The sequence below is a fragment of the Anomaloglossus baeobatrachus genome, chromosome 2 (assembly GCF_048569485.1).
Source record: "Anomaloglossus baeobatrachus isolate aAnoBae1 chromosome 2, aAnoBae1.hap1, whole genome shotgun sequence".
Classification (NCBI taxonomy): Eukaryota; Metazoa; Chordata; class Amphibia; order Anura; family Aromobatidae; genus Anomaloglossus; species Anomaloglossus baeobatrachus.
This window is the reverse complement of record NC_134354.1, coordinates 621598024-621612549: the sequence shown is the minus strand read 5'-3', so window position 1 is coordinate 621612549 and position 14526 is coordinate 621598024. Positions and strand designations below refer to the sequence as shown.

Sequence of the window (14526 nt, the reverse complement as noted above, 5' to 3'; positions counted from 1 at the left end):
TTATTGACTGATCGTCAGGCGGGAGCAACGCTGAATGTAACGATTTTTGTGTGTGCGGCAGATCGTTTTTTTACTGTAAGCATGTGCACAGTAAAAAACCACGATTGACTGTAAATTCAGTTCCAATTCCAGCAGCCGGAATGATCAGCTGATCGTTCACAATAGCCGGGCGATCAGCTGATCATTCACAAAAGCCGGCCCGCCGGGTGATCAGCTGATTGTTCTCAAAAGCCAGGCCGCCGGTAAAACAGTTAAAAAAAAATAAATAAAAGAAATAAATAAATAAAAAAACTAATCTTTCTCTGTCGCTTCATTGGGGGACACAGGAAACCATGGGTGTATGCTGCTGGGACTAGGAGGCTGAAACTATGCAAATCAAAACATTGGCTCCTCCCCAGTAGTATACACCCACTGACCGGAGCTGAGGAAAGCAGTTTTTGCTTAGTGTCCGAGGAGGTTGGACACGCAGGGGCTGCTCTCAGCCCCTCAGGTTTGTATTGTTGTGTTTTTATTAATGTTTTCCCTTTTGTTTTTCAGACACAGCTCGTCGGGCGACAGGGTGTAATCGCTCACCCTGCTCTCCCACATAGAGACCGGTCGCACAGAGTGGGGTCCGTCCGCCACTACTGTTGTCTTCCGTGTCTGTCTGGCAGTGTACCCGGCCCCTCCAACACATAAGAGTGTTCGAGGTGCATCCGCAGTAAGGAAAAGTGCGATGTCGTTGATAAAGGCGGAGGGTCCTGCCCCCTCCCCAAACTCTCTCGCTCCCGAGCCTGATTGTGGGGTAGGAGGACGAAGATGGTACCTGGGATGGAGAGGTACCCCTCCGGTCTCCCGTCAACTACGCCCGGGCCGACTGTCGAGATGGCTTTGTTCGCCTTCTCCAGGACGGATCACCATGAGACAAGTTGGAACCTCCAAGAAAAGGTACCATCCCTGATCCCGGGGGTCCCCCCTTTTATATTTATCCCGCTGCTCCTTATGACAGGGGCTCTACCTGTAACCCCTGTCCTGGGTAATGGGAGGGATAGTTTTATATACAGTTTAGAGTCCCGTTTATTCCCTGGGTAGTTTTGCCCCCACAGTGTGGCTACAAGGCTCTATCGGCTTCCCTCCTTCTCCGGACCCCCTTTACCTACCTGTAGTCAGAAGAAAAAAAAAAATAAATAATTTTTTATCTTAGCGCTATTACAGCCTGCTCCTCCAGCCGGTCCACGCCCCCTCCAGCGCCCCAGCCTATCCACACTCGTGTTTTCCGCGCCCTTCTTGGCCACGCCCCACGCTCTGTTACCCGCTCGCTTGGGTTTTTCAAATCTTCCCGCCTCCATTATCCCTCGCGCGGTCTCAGTCCTCTTCCCGGCATCTGACATAATTTCCTGGCGCCAATCCCCGGCGCGCGTCATCCCTGCGCCTCCACTGACCTAGGCCCTTCCCACCGGGTAAGCGGCGCTGCCGCCGCCACGAGGCCTGATCCTCTCCGCCCAGGTAGGTCGACACCACAGCCGCCACAGGACCCGAGCCTCCGACCGGGTAAGCGCTGGTAACGCCGCCGCCACGCCTGAGCCTCCGACCGGGTAAGCGCTGGTAACGCCGCCGCCACGCCTGTGCCTCCGACCGGGTAAGCGCTGCTAGCGCCGCCACCAGGCCCGATCCTCTGACCGGGTAAGCGCTCCTAGCGCCGCTGCGACCCTCCCTTCCCAGGTAATCACTGCCACCACCGCCGCAAGTTTGCGACACAGCGCTCACCCGCAGGCAGCGTTGGCCCCAGCGCACCCTCACAGGCAGTGATTAGTCCACTGCTCCCCAGACTTCAGTGTCAGTCAGCGCTTCTTTGCAGGAATCCATGTGCCACAATCTGAGCTCCCCACCAGGCATCAAACTGTCATCTCTCTCAGGGCTCATTCTCTAGGGTCCTGTTGTCTCTGAACAAGCAGGCTCATTCACCGTGGTACTGTTTGTGAAGAAGCAGACCCATTCACTGTGGTACTGTTTGTGAAGAAGCAAGTCCATTCACTGTGGTACTGTTTGTGAGGAAGCAGGCAAATTCACTATGGTACTGTTTGTGAAGAGGCAGGCCCATTCACTATGGTACTGTTTTGTGAAGAAGCTGTATTTCGCACAATTTTATTGTCTCCTGTTTTTGTGATGTACACTCACAGACATTATCCTCACATCTTGCCTAGCACAGATGTGCTCCTGAATTCTGGGTGTTCACTGTCAGTTGGCCATTCTGTCCCCCAGGTATTATACGCCTGTAGCACTAATTACCGATCCTATGTGTCGAGCTGTATTATACGCCTGTGGCACTAATTACGGGTGTTACTACAGCATTCTAAATCTTCCCCAGAGTATCGTTCTTTGCGCCCGGTTATCCATCGCGTTACGGATAGATTATGGCGCTCTACCCAGCAATCAGAAGCTCATATCTCGCTACACACGATGATTACCCGGCGGTCCATGACATGGCCTTTTACGTGAACTCTCCAGTGTCTCTGTGAACCTGTCAGTTTTCCAGTGTGTTTCATGTTTATGCTCTGTGTTTCCATGTACCTGTCATCTATCCTACGTGTCAGTGTCTCTGCGTGCTACCTGTCTGTTACAGTGCGCAGGTCCTTGCGGGACGCTGCCCACTATCCAGTGTGCTTGTGTTTCTATAGGCACCTGTCTACTCTGGCTTAACAGTGTTTTATGAATCAACCAGTGTTTCGGTATGCACAGGGTTACGCCAGTATACCAGTGTTTCAATGAACCTACCCACTATTAGTGTGAAAGTGTTCCTCTATGCACCTGTTTATGCACCCGTTTACTTCAGCGTGCCAATTCTTCGTTCAACCCATCCACTATCCAGTGTGCCAGTGTTTCTGTATACACCGGTTTACGCCGGTGTACCAGTGTTTCTACAAACCTGCCCACTATTCAGTGTGCCGGTGTCCCGGGATGCACCCTTATGTATCTCGTTACTTCAGCGTGACGATGCTTCGTTCAACCTGCACATTATCCAGTGTGACAGTGTTGCTCCGGCCTGTTTCTTTAAACCTATCTCGTATCTGGTGTGTCACTGTTTCTATTTACGAGCATGTTTTCTGGGATGACAGTGATTCATGGGCCACTGTTTTGATGAACCTGCCCACTGCCCAGTGTGCAAGCGTTCTCCAAGCCTCAGACCGAACACAACAACAGGCCTACGTGCTCTGTCCACAACTCTGCGAGTCAGAGCCACCCTTTCACTCACGGCATACGGGTCAAGTATCCAGTGCATCATTATTGAGGCCAGAGGCGAGGACTCCATCCATTCACCAAGGAATCCATGACACTGCATGGCAGCAGCAGTCATTTCGTTACTTCCCTGTGACCAGGGTCCATCTCCTACCTCGTACTACTCGTCTAAGGTAACCACAAGGTAAGGCACAGTCCTGTGACCAGCACGTTGTCTGCTTCATTTTCTGCAGCAGCAGTCGCTACCTGTTATCTAGCTGATTCCTACTAACCTGGGGCCATCTCCTGCCTCACACCACTCTTCTGGGGCATCATGAGGTAAGGCACGCTTCTCTGACCAGTACATTGTCTGCTTCAATTCCTGCAGCAGCACCCATTTCTTCACTTCGCAATGATCTGGGTCCCTGCCCATACGTCTATCATAATTACGAGGTAAGGTAAGGCACTGTCCTCTGACCAGCAGGTTGCGTGATTTTACCCCCTGCGGCAGCAGTCATTTAGTCCCTTCCCAGTGATCCGTGTACCGCAGCACACGTCTAACGGGGTCAGGAGGTAGGTTCCGTTCTCTGACTGTTAGGTTGCCTGCTCCACTTCCAACAGCAGCAGCCATTTACTCACTCAAAGGTGGAAGTTACTCACGAAGTAAGGCACTGCCCTCTAGCCAGTAAGTGATCTGTTTCACTCCCTGCCGCCTTCCATCGGCGGTTCATAGTGTTTCTGGTATAACAGAGTTCAGGACATGTATGTGTTTAAGTCCAGAGGTTGGTTCTTACATTTTCTCTCTTCCAGGCAAGGATCAGATTTTTCTCCAGTCACTTCGCAGACAACGGATGAACAACCGACTATGGTCCTTCTCGGAACTGATTTTGGACCATTGAGAACTAGGCACAGGATCTTCGACAGTCATCTATGTTACGAACGACCAGTTTCGGCCAGTTCCCTAACGGCTCAGTCATTTCACTCATTCCTCCCCTTCCGCCTTCGGTCTACTGAGGCTACAAGGCTGTCCTGCCTGTCTACTTTCAGCAACAGAACTCTTCGGAGAGCCCAAATGTACAGGCCACTCAGTATTTCTAATGTCTACCTGATTTACTCTCGTCTTCAACTCTCAACACCACTGCCAGTGGTCCCTTCCCAGCTGGCCGGTTGTCTCTAGCATCATAGCCTTAAGTAACCCACTTGAGTACCAGGCTGTTAAGGGTTCCCACCACCCCTGTCCCTGGTCTGCCTCCCACTACGTCACTCATAGATGTTCTAGGCTTAAGTGACGGTCCTCTAATTCTCTACCCTGCCGGATTCCACGGCCGGTCTCCACCGCTTGGGCTCAGACGTACTAGTTTATCCTTGCGCCTTCTAGCGGAGCCTCTGCGAGATTTTTTTACCTCAGATATTCTCAGGCGTTGCTTTCTCTTTTCCGCCACTTCTGGATTTCGCGTAATAACTTGTTTTTCTCATCAGTTCTCCAGTTTCCTGGCTCCTTATTTCCAGGATTTCCGTCGCTCCTCTGGTCGGATTGCATTTATACCAGCGACATAGTCCAGGCCCTCCTTCTAGTCCCTCTGGACGGGTTCTCTTCTCCTAATGGGGTTTTTACAGCCAAGTCACATTTGCATTTTCAATCTCATGAGCTTTCCTCCGTACTGGGTTCGCCCTCTCATACCTCACTTCAAGGTCCCCTCTTTTGAGCCGAATCTCGCCAAGATTTGAGTTCCCACGCCCTCTCTGCTGTCGAGTACATACCTAGTACTCCCCATCCAGAGTACTGGATTACTCAGTGACACACCATCGCAGATGCTCACTCCCTTCACTTCTGTCACGTCAGAGTGGAAACTGGTTATTGGACTTCCTTAGCTTCCATGACCAGCGTCTTAATCAGATGTTCTTGTTCCTAAACACAGGGGAATGATCTCCTTTTTCCATATCCTGCCTGCAGGCCATTCTCCTGCCCGCTATGGTCAGTTCTCTACCTTCCTGTTCCGTAGGATAGTCTGGTCAAGTCTCCCTACGGCGGGGTCTTCCTTCTCTCTTCTCGATTATTCTAGAATCTTCTCTTAGCCCATTCCCCTGCACTCTCTTTGGAAGTTGGCTTGGGTAGTTGGTTTCCCTTTTAGCCACTCTGTGGCAGTAAATAGCCACAGCTATATTGGCCCCCGTTTCTCCCGACAGCCACGTCTGTCCGGTACCCTAGCCCTTCGGTTATCCTTACACAGTCTCAGAAGAGACGCTATGTCCATTTAGTCTTCTTCTCTTGACGTCAACCTGTTGACGTTAGTCTCCTTAGATTCTCAGCTTTGTAGACACATCTTCCACAGTAGATAGTGCACCATCTCTCGTTCTCCCAGCCCTCCGCCGGGATTAATCGTCTTTGGACGCACGTCTCAATAGTGGTTCAGTAGTTTCTTTACTGCCCTGACCCTTTCTCCCTACATTAGGGTCCCCCCAAGCTTCTCTGTTCGGTTGTGCAGATATTACTTAACAGCTTATATTTCAGGGCATTTAGGGTGCCCATATTCTTTTCTTATTCACCGGCAGTTCACTCCTGGCCGGGAAGCGGTTCTTTACATTGTCTAGCAACAGGTTCCGTTCATGGGACCTCGTCCCTGCTAATCCTATTTTCGAGTCCTTCTTTTCCCACCCTTGGGGACTGCTTTAGTACGTCCCATGGTTTCCTGTGTCCCCCAATGAAACGACAGAGAAAATAAGATTTTGGGTACTCACCGTAAAATCTCTTTCTCGGAGCCTTCATTGGGGGACACAGCACCCGCCCTTTTTCTTCAGACTTTAGTGGATCCGGTCTGTCTTAACATTCAAGCTTCTCCTCGTACTGCTTTTACACTAACTGATCTCCTCAGCTCCGGTCAGTGGGTGTATACTATTGGGGAGGAGCCAACGTGTTGATTTGCATAGTGTCAGCCTCCTACCCCTGGCAGCATACACCCATGGTTTCCTGTGTCCCCCAATGAAGGCTCCGAGAAAGAGATTTTACGGCGAGTACCCTTTTTTTTGGCAGCATCAGTGACTGATGCTGCAGAAAAGTTTTTTTTTTTTTTTAACTGTTTTACCGGCGGCTGGCTTTTGAGAACGATCTGCAACTCATCTGTTGCATCAGTCACACAACTGATTGTGACTGATGCAAAACAACACAAGTGTGAACTTAACCTTAAAGGGGTTGCCTACTCCCTTTCATTGATGGTCTATTGTTACAATAGGTCATCAATGTCTCAGATCGGCCGCACCCCCGCCAATCAGCTTTTCCAATCCCAGCAGCAGGTGGCCGGAAATGCTTAGTTCTGGAGCTGCACCGTCGACTGATCGCGGCTGGGTACTGCACATCCACCTCCCATTCAAATCAATATGAGGTGGATGTGCAGTATGTGGCCGCTATCAGAAGATGAGGCAGTTCCGGAACAGTGCATTTTCGGATGCCAGCGGCGGCATCAAGAACAGATGATTAGCGGGTTTGCTGGGTGTCTGACCCCGGCCGATCCTAAGGATGAAAATATACAGCATTTCCACCCTCCTCCCTCCCCCTTTTATTCAATTTTTTTTCTCATAATTAAAGGACAATATTCTGAAAGGTGGGAACTCTAAGGCTATGTGCCCACGGGAGCTTGCGCCGCGGAAAACCTGCAGATTTATTTGGATTTTTCAGATAAATCCGCAGGTTTCAGCAAGTACAGAGACTCCCCATGTTATCCTATGGGACATAGGGAGTGTCTGTGTCCACGCTGCGGAATGTGCGGCTGCGGAATATGCTGCAGATGTCCCGCAGCCGCAAATAATTGCATGTCAATTATTCCTGCGTAAATCCCGGCCCTCCACTATGGAGATAGAGGCCGGGACGTCCACAGGTAAATCGCATGAAAGTCTGCAGGTTTACCGCAGCTATTCCGCTGGAATCCCGCAGCTAAAAATAGCTGCGGATGCCGGCAGGCAGCTGCGGTAAACCAGCGGCCGTACCTGCAGATATATCCGCAGGTACGAGCTCCCGTGGGCACATAGCCTTATACAGTAATGTAATAATGGCTATTTTTGCAATGCTCTCTGTAATAACCTGAAAATTCTAAGCTATACACCATTTGACCAGCACATGCCAAAATGAGACATTGTACTGGACAGTGGGGCCCAAAATGCTACAAGGGCGAAGGATTAATCTCATCGTATGCTTTTATGTTCTCTTCCCTCTGCAGCTATGACTATGGACTTTCAATTCAGTAATTGCTGCTATTCTGCGCTTATTTTCCCATCATGTACAAGTAGTGGTGTTATCATACTGTGCTCAATATGGAGCTGACGCTTCTGAGATCTGTAATCCGGGCAGATCTGTCTGGGGAATTCACACTGTATATACGGCTTGTTATACTGAGGGTTTAGTAGGGGTTAAATTGTGTTCCACCTTCCCGGCACCTGCATGTGTTCACGTACCATTGCAGATCTAGTTTGCGGTGAGCGAGGCTTCCCAGTGTAATTCAGCAATGTGTATGAATTCTCAATGCTTTGGTTTAATGCAGATGCTGTTTTGGATGCGAAGAGGTCCCTCGAGCTCCAGCCTAACAATGCGAACGCTTTCCTCAGGAAGGGGTACGTGTCAGGACTAGTTTCCAATTACATTTATTACCGTCTGCAAACCTCTGGCCATGCAGCGTTAAATTGGATATTCATCAGCGCTGCTCTAATATAGATGAAGTTGTCCTATGAAAAGACCAGGAATACCAATGAGCTTTGGAGAAATGTTGACCACTGATCATACAAAGCTTCACTACTACACAAACCCCACAACTTCCAACCTGCGGTAAACAGTTTCCATTCGCTGTATGAACGCCGCCTTGTTTTACTGTAACCCTGATGGCTGTAATGTAATACTAAGTCAATTACTATCTCCCTTTTTTCCATCAGTCCTGAGCTCTATTATTGCCAGCAGTCACAGTCCTTTGGAAAATGGATGTTCTGATTTATGTTCTTTGCTACAGGCTGCAGGCACGAGGAAATGTGCGGATCAGAACAGCGTTGATATATTTAATGAGTGCATTTGATGTGAAGCCCCCCACTTTGCTTAAATCAGAGACATTTTTAAATTCCGCTTCACTCTTCTGCCAGATTACTTTGTTACCATGGCAACTGCAATTTGAAAGTTGTTTCCTCTCTTAGAGGTTTTCCGATTTGCATGATGTCATCGTATTATTAGAGCATATAATCTTCTTCAAAGTGCCCTTTCTATGGCCCGCGTGTTTTCGTAGCAATCTACATAGGGCTTTGGATGTCCTGCTTCATGATAATCTTGTCAGACAACTGGGCATGGGTTTTTGCAATAATAAAGCAAAATCTGACAAGTTTATTTATGTTCCTATCTACCAAAAAAGAGGATAATAAAAATGTGAAAACCATAATTGTATTTATCTCTAATCTAGTATATGTAAATTTATTTTTTTTATTGGGAGATTATATAACCTATATAATCTTTAATAATAATAATAATAATTAATAATAATAGTTTATTTATATAACGCCAACATATTCCGCAGCACTTTACAATCAAGTGGGGGGTTGTATAGACAAAAACAGGACAAAATAGTACATAATTCAACAGCTACAGTAGGAATGAGGGCCCTGCTCAAAAGCTTACAATCTATGGGGAAGAAGGGGGACACAAGAGGTGAAGCACACTTGTAGATCTGGCCACCCATCGTTATGCTAGTTTATTGGTTACATATAAAGATGAATGATCTGGTCTTTAGACAGTAACCTTTTGGGTGCCCTTACGTGCTATTGGTTGTATGTAGGATGTGAGGACAGAAATAGGAGAGAGAAGGTTACGAGTAGCATTTAGAAGGTGGGATGGGGGAGAGTTAGGTTAGGAAGTTATTATGATAAGCTTGTCTGAAGAGATGTGTTTTTAATGTACGCTTAAAAACTTGGGGGCTGGATATTAGTTGCATTCTTTGGGGTAGTGCATTCCAGAAAACTGGCGCAGCACGAGAAAAGTCTTGGAGATGGAGGTGTGAGGTTTGTATTATGGAGGATGGTAGTCTAAGATCATTTGCGGAACGAAGTGGGTGGGTGGGATGATAGACAGAGATGAGGGATGAGATATATGGTGGTGCAGAGCTGTGGAGAGATTTATCTATCATATATGTACAGTATATTCAGCATCTTCTGATATAACATGTATTAACCATATCTCCAATAATTTGAGTCTTGATATTTGCTTTTAACACCATGCCAATGGAAATGTTACAGCGTACAGTTAAAGCTCCTGCAATAGCAGGTCCGTTTTCCAGCTGTCCAACTAGGGGCACTGAGGAGAAGACAGAAGCGGTTTAGCTCTGCTTCTGCCTTCTACTCTATTGCCTACATAGCGATCAGCACTGTGCACACAATACAAGCATCGTCTTTGCCAATGATTCTGTTACCTGTCAATCACATGATCACAGGGTCTCTATTAGCATAGCAGAGCTGCATAGTGGAGAAAAATGAACAATATGGAAAAAAATAGGCCACAAAGAAAAGGGAAACAGCTACTTGCCACGCTCATCTGTCCCAAAGTAAAGGGCGCACTATACGTCTGACACACGTCAGTTTTTTACTATGTCTGGACAATGTTTTTAGTGATTTGATGAAATAAACCTCTAGTTTTTTAATTTCCCGGATCAACGTGCTGCTACTTCCTCCCCTTCCTTTCATTTTGGGGAAAAAAAAAAGTTCTCCAGTGATGTTTTATGATCTCTTAGAGGACAAATTATGCAAAAAATAAATAAATAATATAAACATGTCTGAAAACATCTCCAAAAAAAGGGAAATTAAATTGTAATTTACAAAAAGACCTCATCACAAAAAATATATATATATTTTTTAAATAAAATACATTTTATTACAGTGCGAGCATATAACAAAACAATCTACATGTATCTACTTGGCTGAAATAATGTAGAGAATTCATTCAACGCGGTACTAGGTATAAAATGCAAACCATAGAAAATCTAATAAAATGTAGCTTTTATGTAAATGCAAAAAAATAGGAAATGAGTAATTTGCATGTACCACAAAACGGAATTAAAAAAAATGTTAATTTGTCCTGCATAAACAAAGTCTCGTACAATTGCATCAATGAAAAATAATAATAATAATAATAATAATGGCTCCAGCAGAAAGTTGAGGCAAAAAGGAGAAATAAATAAATTGCCTGGTGATTAATGTCCCTTCAGTCCTGGTCATCAAGGAGTTAAATGCAGGAATTTCACATTATTTAGGTGCCTTGCATCTCCCTTGAAACAAGCAGTCGGTCTCGGATTAAGGCGGTCGTCTGCCCTGGGACTGGAAAGTGATTTAACATTTTTTTTTAGTGGAAAACCCAATTTAACTTGCCCTTATATCACCTTCCCAAGTCTGCTGGGGAGCTTGCACATATCACACTGGTATCACGTATCCACAGGCCTCCTGACATGAACGTTACCTTTATTGGTATGTGAGGCTCTCAAGATTGGGCCGAGAGACCCAACTCCAGTCCGTGCATCGCGATCCGTACATATACCACAAGGCACAGACACGTGAAGCTGGCCTAAGGCTACTTTCACACATCAGTTTTCTGTATTCAGGCACAGTCCTTTTTTTTCCGGCTCCAACGGATCCGGAAAAAATTGTGAAAACCGTATCCACCGGATCTGTTTTTTTAACGGATCCGTTATGCCGGATGCATAAAAAAAAACGGATCCGTTGGATCCGTTTTGCATCCGTTTTTGCATCTGTTTTGTCAGTTTTTTTTTGCTGGATCAGTTTTTTCAAAACATTGGAGCATGCTCAGTTTACAAAAACGGATCCGGCAGCCGCATCCGTATTTTTCCGCATGACGCCGGATCCGGCGTCCATAGGCTTCCATTGTAAACATGCTGTATCGCGCCGATCCGGCGCGATGCGGTTTTTTTTTTCCTGGACAAAAAACGTTACAAGATACGTTGCCTCCGGCCACCGCTTTAATTTTGCCGCATCCGGAAAAAAACGGATGCAACGCAAAGCCATCAGGCACAATCCGGTAACAATGCAAATCTATGGGGATAAAACGGATGCGGTACCGGATCCGTTTTACCCGTTTTTTTCCGGATTGTGCCTGATGGAAAAAACCTGATGTGTGAAAGTAGCCTAAGTATGCTGTGGTGTGCATGAAGAATTTAATTAAAGGTGTAAGTAAAGTAGAGTTGAGCGAACCCTAGGTTTGTTGCTCGTAGCGAACACAGATTTTTCCAAAAAAACCCCACCTGCGTTCCGGTGCTTTACGCATGCAAACCACTTTTAGCGAGCATTGCTGGGCTCAGGTACCCTGAGCTCACTCCAGTGCTTGTACAGCTCGCACTGGGAGGTAACAGGGTGATCGGATGTAGTGTTATCAAAAAAACAAACAAAAAAATTATATATTGAAAAAGTCTTCCCACCCTTCTCCAAAAGTGCTCTGTTTATGGCCGGCTGCATGTGGGCGGAGACCCAAACTTCCAGACAGTGACTTCAAATGATGTTCAGGTCTCGTCTGGGTCCAGAGCAGAACTTTCTCAAAAGTCCGGCTGAGCCTGCTGAACTGTACTTCCACAGGTCCTCTCATCTCTAGTCTTAAAGAGAATCTGTCACCAGGTTATTAACACCTAATCTGAGAGCAGCATAACGTAGGGGCAGAGACCCTGATTCCAGTGATGTGTCACTTACTTGGCTGCTTACTGTGGCTTTGATAATCTACTGCTGATTAATCAGTGAATTATCATTAGAGGACTACATGGTGTGCTGCCAGGTAGTCCAGCATATTTAGGAGCTCTGTATAACTGCTAGACTGCAGCAGAGAAAATATTGATTTTATGAAAATGACAACAAACCGCTCAATAAGTGACACATCACTGGAATCAGGGTATCTGTCCCTACATTATAGACAGTAGAAAAAAACCTGCTGACAGATTCCCTTTAAGAGGGCTACCCTGACACTGTCTGAAGTGGGGATATAACTCTGCCTATATGGTAAGGAAGGCTAGTTGAGATTAGGGGTCGACACTGTAAAACACACCTAATTTGCGGCACATTTTTATTTAAAAAAATATGACTTCTAATTCTTTAATAGTGTTTTTTTGGGAGGAACAGCAATAATGTGTTTTAGTAACGTGCCTCCTAATATTCCTAATTGACTAATAGACGTCGCCTGGGAGTTCTAGACCCTTTATAAAAAAAACTCCAAACAAATAATAAAAACCTTGCAACTTTTGGTGTTTCCTTATTTTTTAAACAATAGTACTGGAAAACCTTGCATTGTGGAAATACGTTTAATGATATTGTTGCTTCTCATTGTTTTTAACCTACTTTTACAGGGAGGCTGAATTCCACTTAAAGAATTACTCCGCTGCACAAGACACATTTAAGCAAGGCCAAACATTAAATTGTGAGTAGAGATATTTTGCTACATTTAGTGGAATTGTTGTATCTTGGTACTTTTTTTTTTTTTTTTTTTTTAACCTCTACCTTTAAAAGCACACACAGAACTTAATTAACTCAATGACTGACCACCCCCATTCTGATCTTTGGTAAATCTTAGCTTGATAGCTTCCTATTACTTGTAAATTACAAGAAAATAAAATTAAAAAGCACCAAAGAGCGAAGATTTTTTTTTAAGCAATCAATTTAAGCCCAAAACAGGAAAATATATACCGTATTTTTCGGTTTATAAGATGCAGCGGATTATAAGATACACCCCAAATTCAGAGCAAAGAAAGGTGAAAAAAAAATAAAATGGGATCCGTCTTTTAATCCAGTGGTGTCTTACTGGAGGGGGCAGCAGTGGTGGTGGAGCGGAGTCACATGAGGTAGGGACGGTGGGTTGTCCCTGAAACTGTAGGCTGTGCTGGGGTTCGGGCTGCGGTGGCTGGGGCAGCCGTGCTGGGGCTCGGGGTGCAGCGGCAGTGGTGGGTGAGGGTTTCCAAGAAATGGCGCCCAGAGTCAGCGCAGATTGAGCTCTCGGCTCAATGGCAAGCCAAGATCTCATTTGCGCCATTTTCCTTAAGTCTGCTGCTGGGAGATCAATGGGACTGAGGCGGCGCATGCGCAGATAAGAGCTTGAGCCGAGATCTCCATCTGCGCACGCGCCGACTCCGGGCGGCATTCTTTGAAGTCTTCACTGCCTGTCCCGCAGCACCAGTCCAGCCGCTGGAGACCCTGCACCAGCCGCCGCAGACACCGCACAGCCGCCCCAGCGCAGCTGCTGGAGACCCCGCACCAGCCGCTGCTGCACCCGCACAGCCACCTCTCTAGCCTCCCCAGCATCAGTCGCCGGAGCCCCCACACAAGCCGCCCAGCAGCACCCGCAGCATTTCCCGAGTGTCTTGCGACCCCCCCCCCCTCCTCTCCACCTGCCCGGTAAGCTACATTCAGATTATAAGACTCGCCCCTCACTTTCCTCCCAAATTTTTGTAAGGAAAAGTGCATCTTATAATCCGAAAAATACGGTAAATATTCTGCAGCTACATCATCAATACACTCCACAAACAATTTTACAATAACAAACACCGTTAACATAAAACACATTTTATTCACTTACAGCACGCTCAACTACATTATCAAAACACACACAGCTCACGTACAACACACTCAGCTCAACTACATGATTAAAACAATATGCACACACTATACAGTACCACATTATGGCGTTTCTTCTAGGCATGTGAGTGCAGCTAGTCCTGCGTGTAGCAGGCCTTTGTAGCTTTCCCTCCTGGTCTTTATTGATCAGACTGGTCAGTTGAGGACTGGAGGAGAGTGAACAGTTCTTTGCCTCCAGACTATAAAATGTGCAAAAGTTTTAGCAAGATTTTGGTTTTCTTGCTAAAAAGGTGCAACTTACAGTCCTGAAAAATTGGCAATCACATTAAAGATGTATCATATGTTATAGATCTTTATATAAATATCAAAAACCTAAGTGTGTCACAGTATATGAAATATTAACTGGATGAATTCAGTAAGGTTGGCCCTATACCAGTGTCATATTAAGACCAGAGGTGTGGATTATTACAAAAAAAAAAGAGGAGGAGATTGCAGTTTTGTAGATAATGCACTGTGTGTGTGACAAGGGCTGAATTGCCTTTCTTGGCTTTAAAACACCCCTGAGTCTTTTTTTTTTTTTTTTTTTTAACTGCTAGAGGGGGTATCATCAATGCACATTGCCTGCCTATAGTAAAATACAGCCACTGACTTCTTTGCACAGTTCTTGTCCTGTTCTGGTAGTTGTGCTAAGCCAGATCGCACCAGTGTTTGCTGAGTGGTCCGGAAGTCACTTCTCAATAGAAGTCTATAATG

At 46.2% G+C, this 14526-nt stretch overlaps 1 protein-coding gene across 2 annotated transcripts in view; it reads left to right on the top strand.

The window, feature by feature from the left end:
- Nucleotides 1-14526, top strand: part of SUGT1 (SGT1 assembly cochaperone of MIS12 kinetochore complex) — a 238643-nt gene that overhangs the window by 42341 nt on the left and 181776 nt on the right. For both annotated transcript variants that reach the window (XM_075336843.1, XM_075336842.1), the window contains exons 5-6: nt 7728-7797; nt 12552-12622. In XM_075336843.1, the coding sequence (XP_075192958.1) occupies nt 7728-7797; nt 12552-12622 (141 nt within the window). The remainder of the gene's footprint in view (nt 1-7727; nt 7798-12551; nt 12623-14526) is intronic.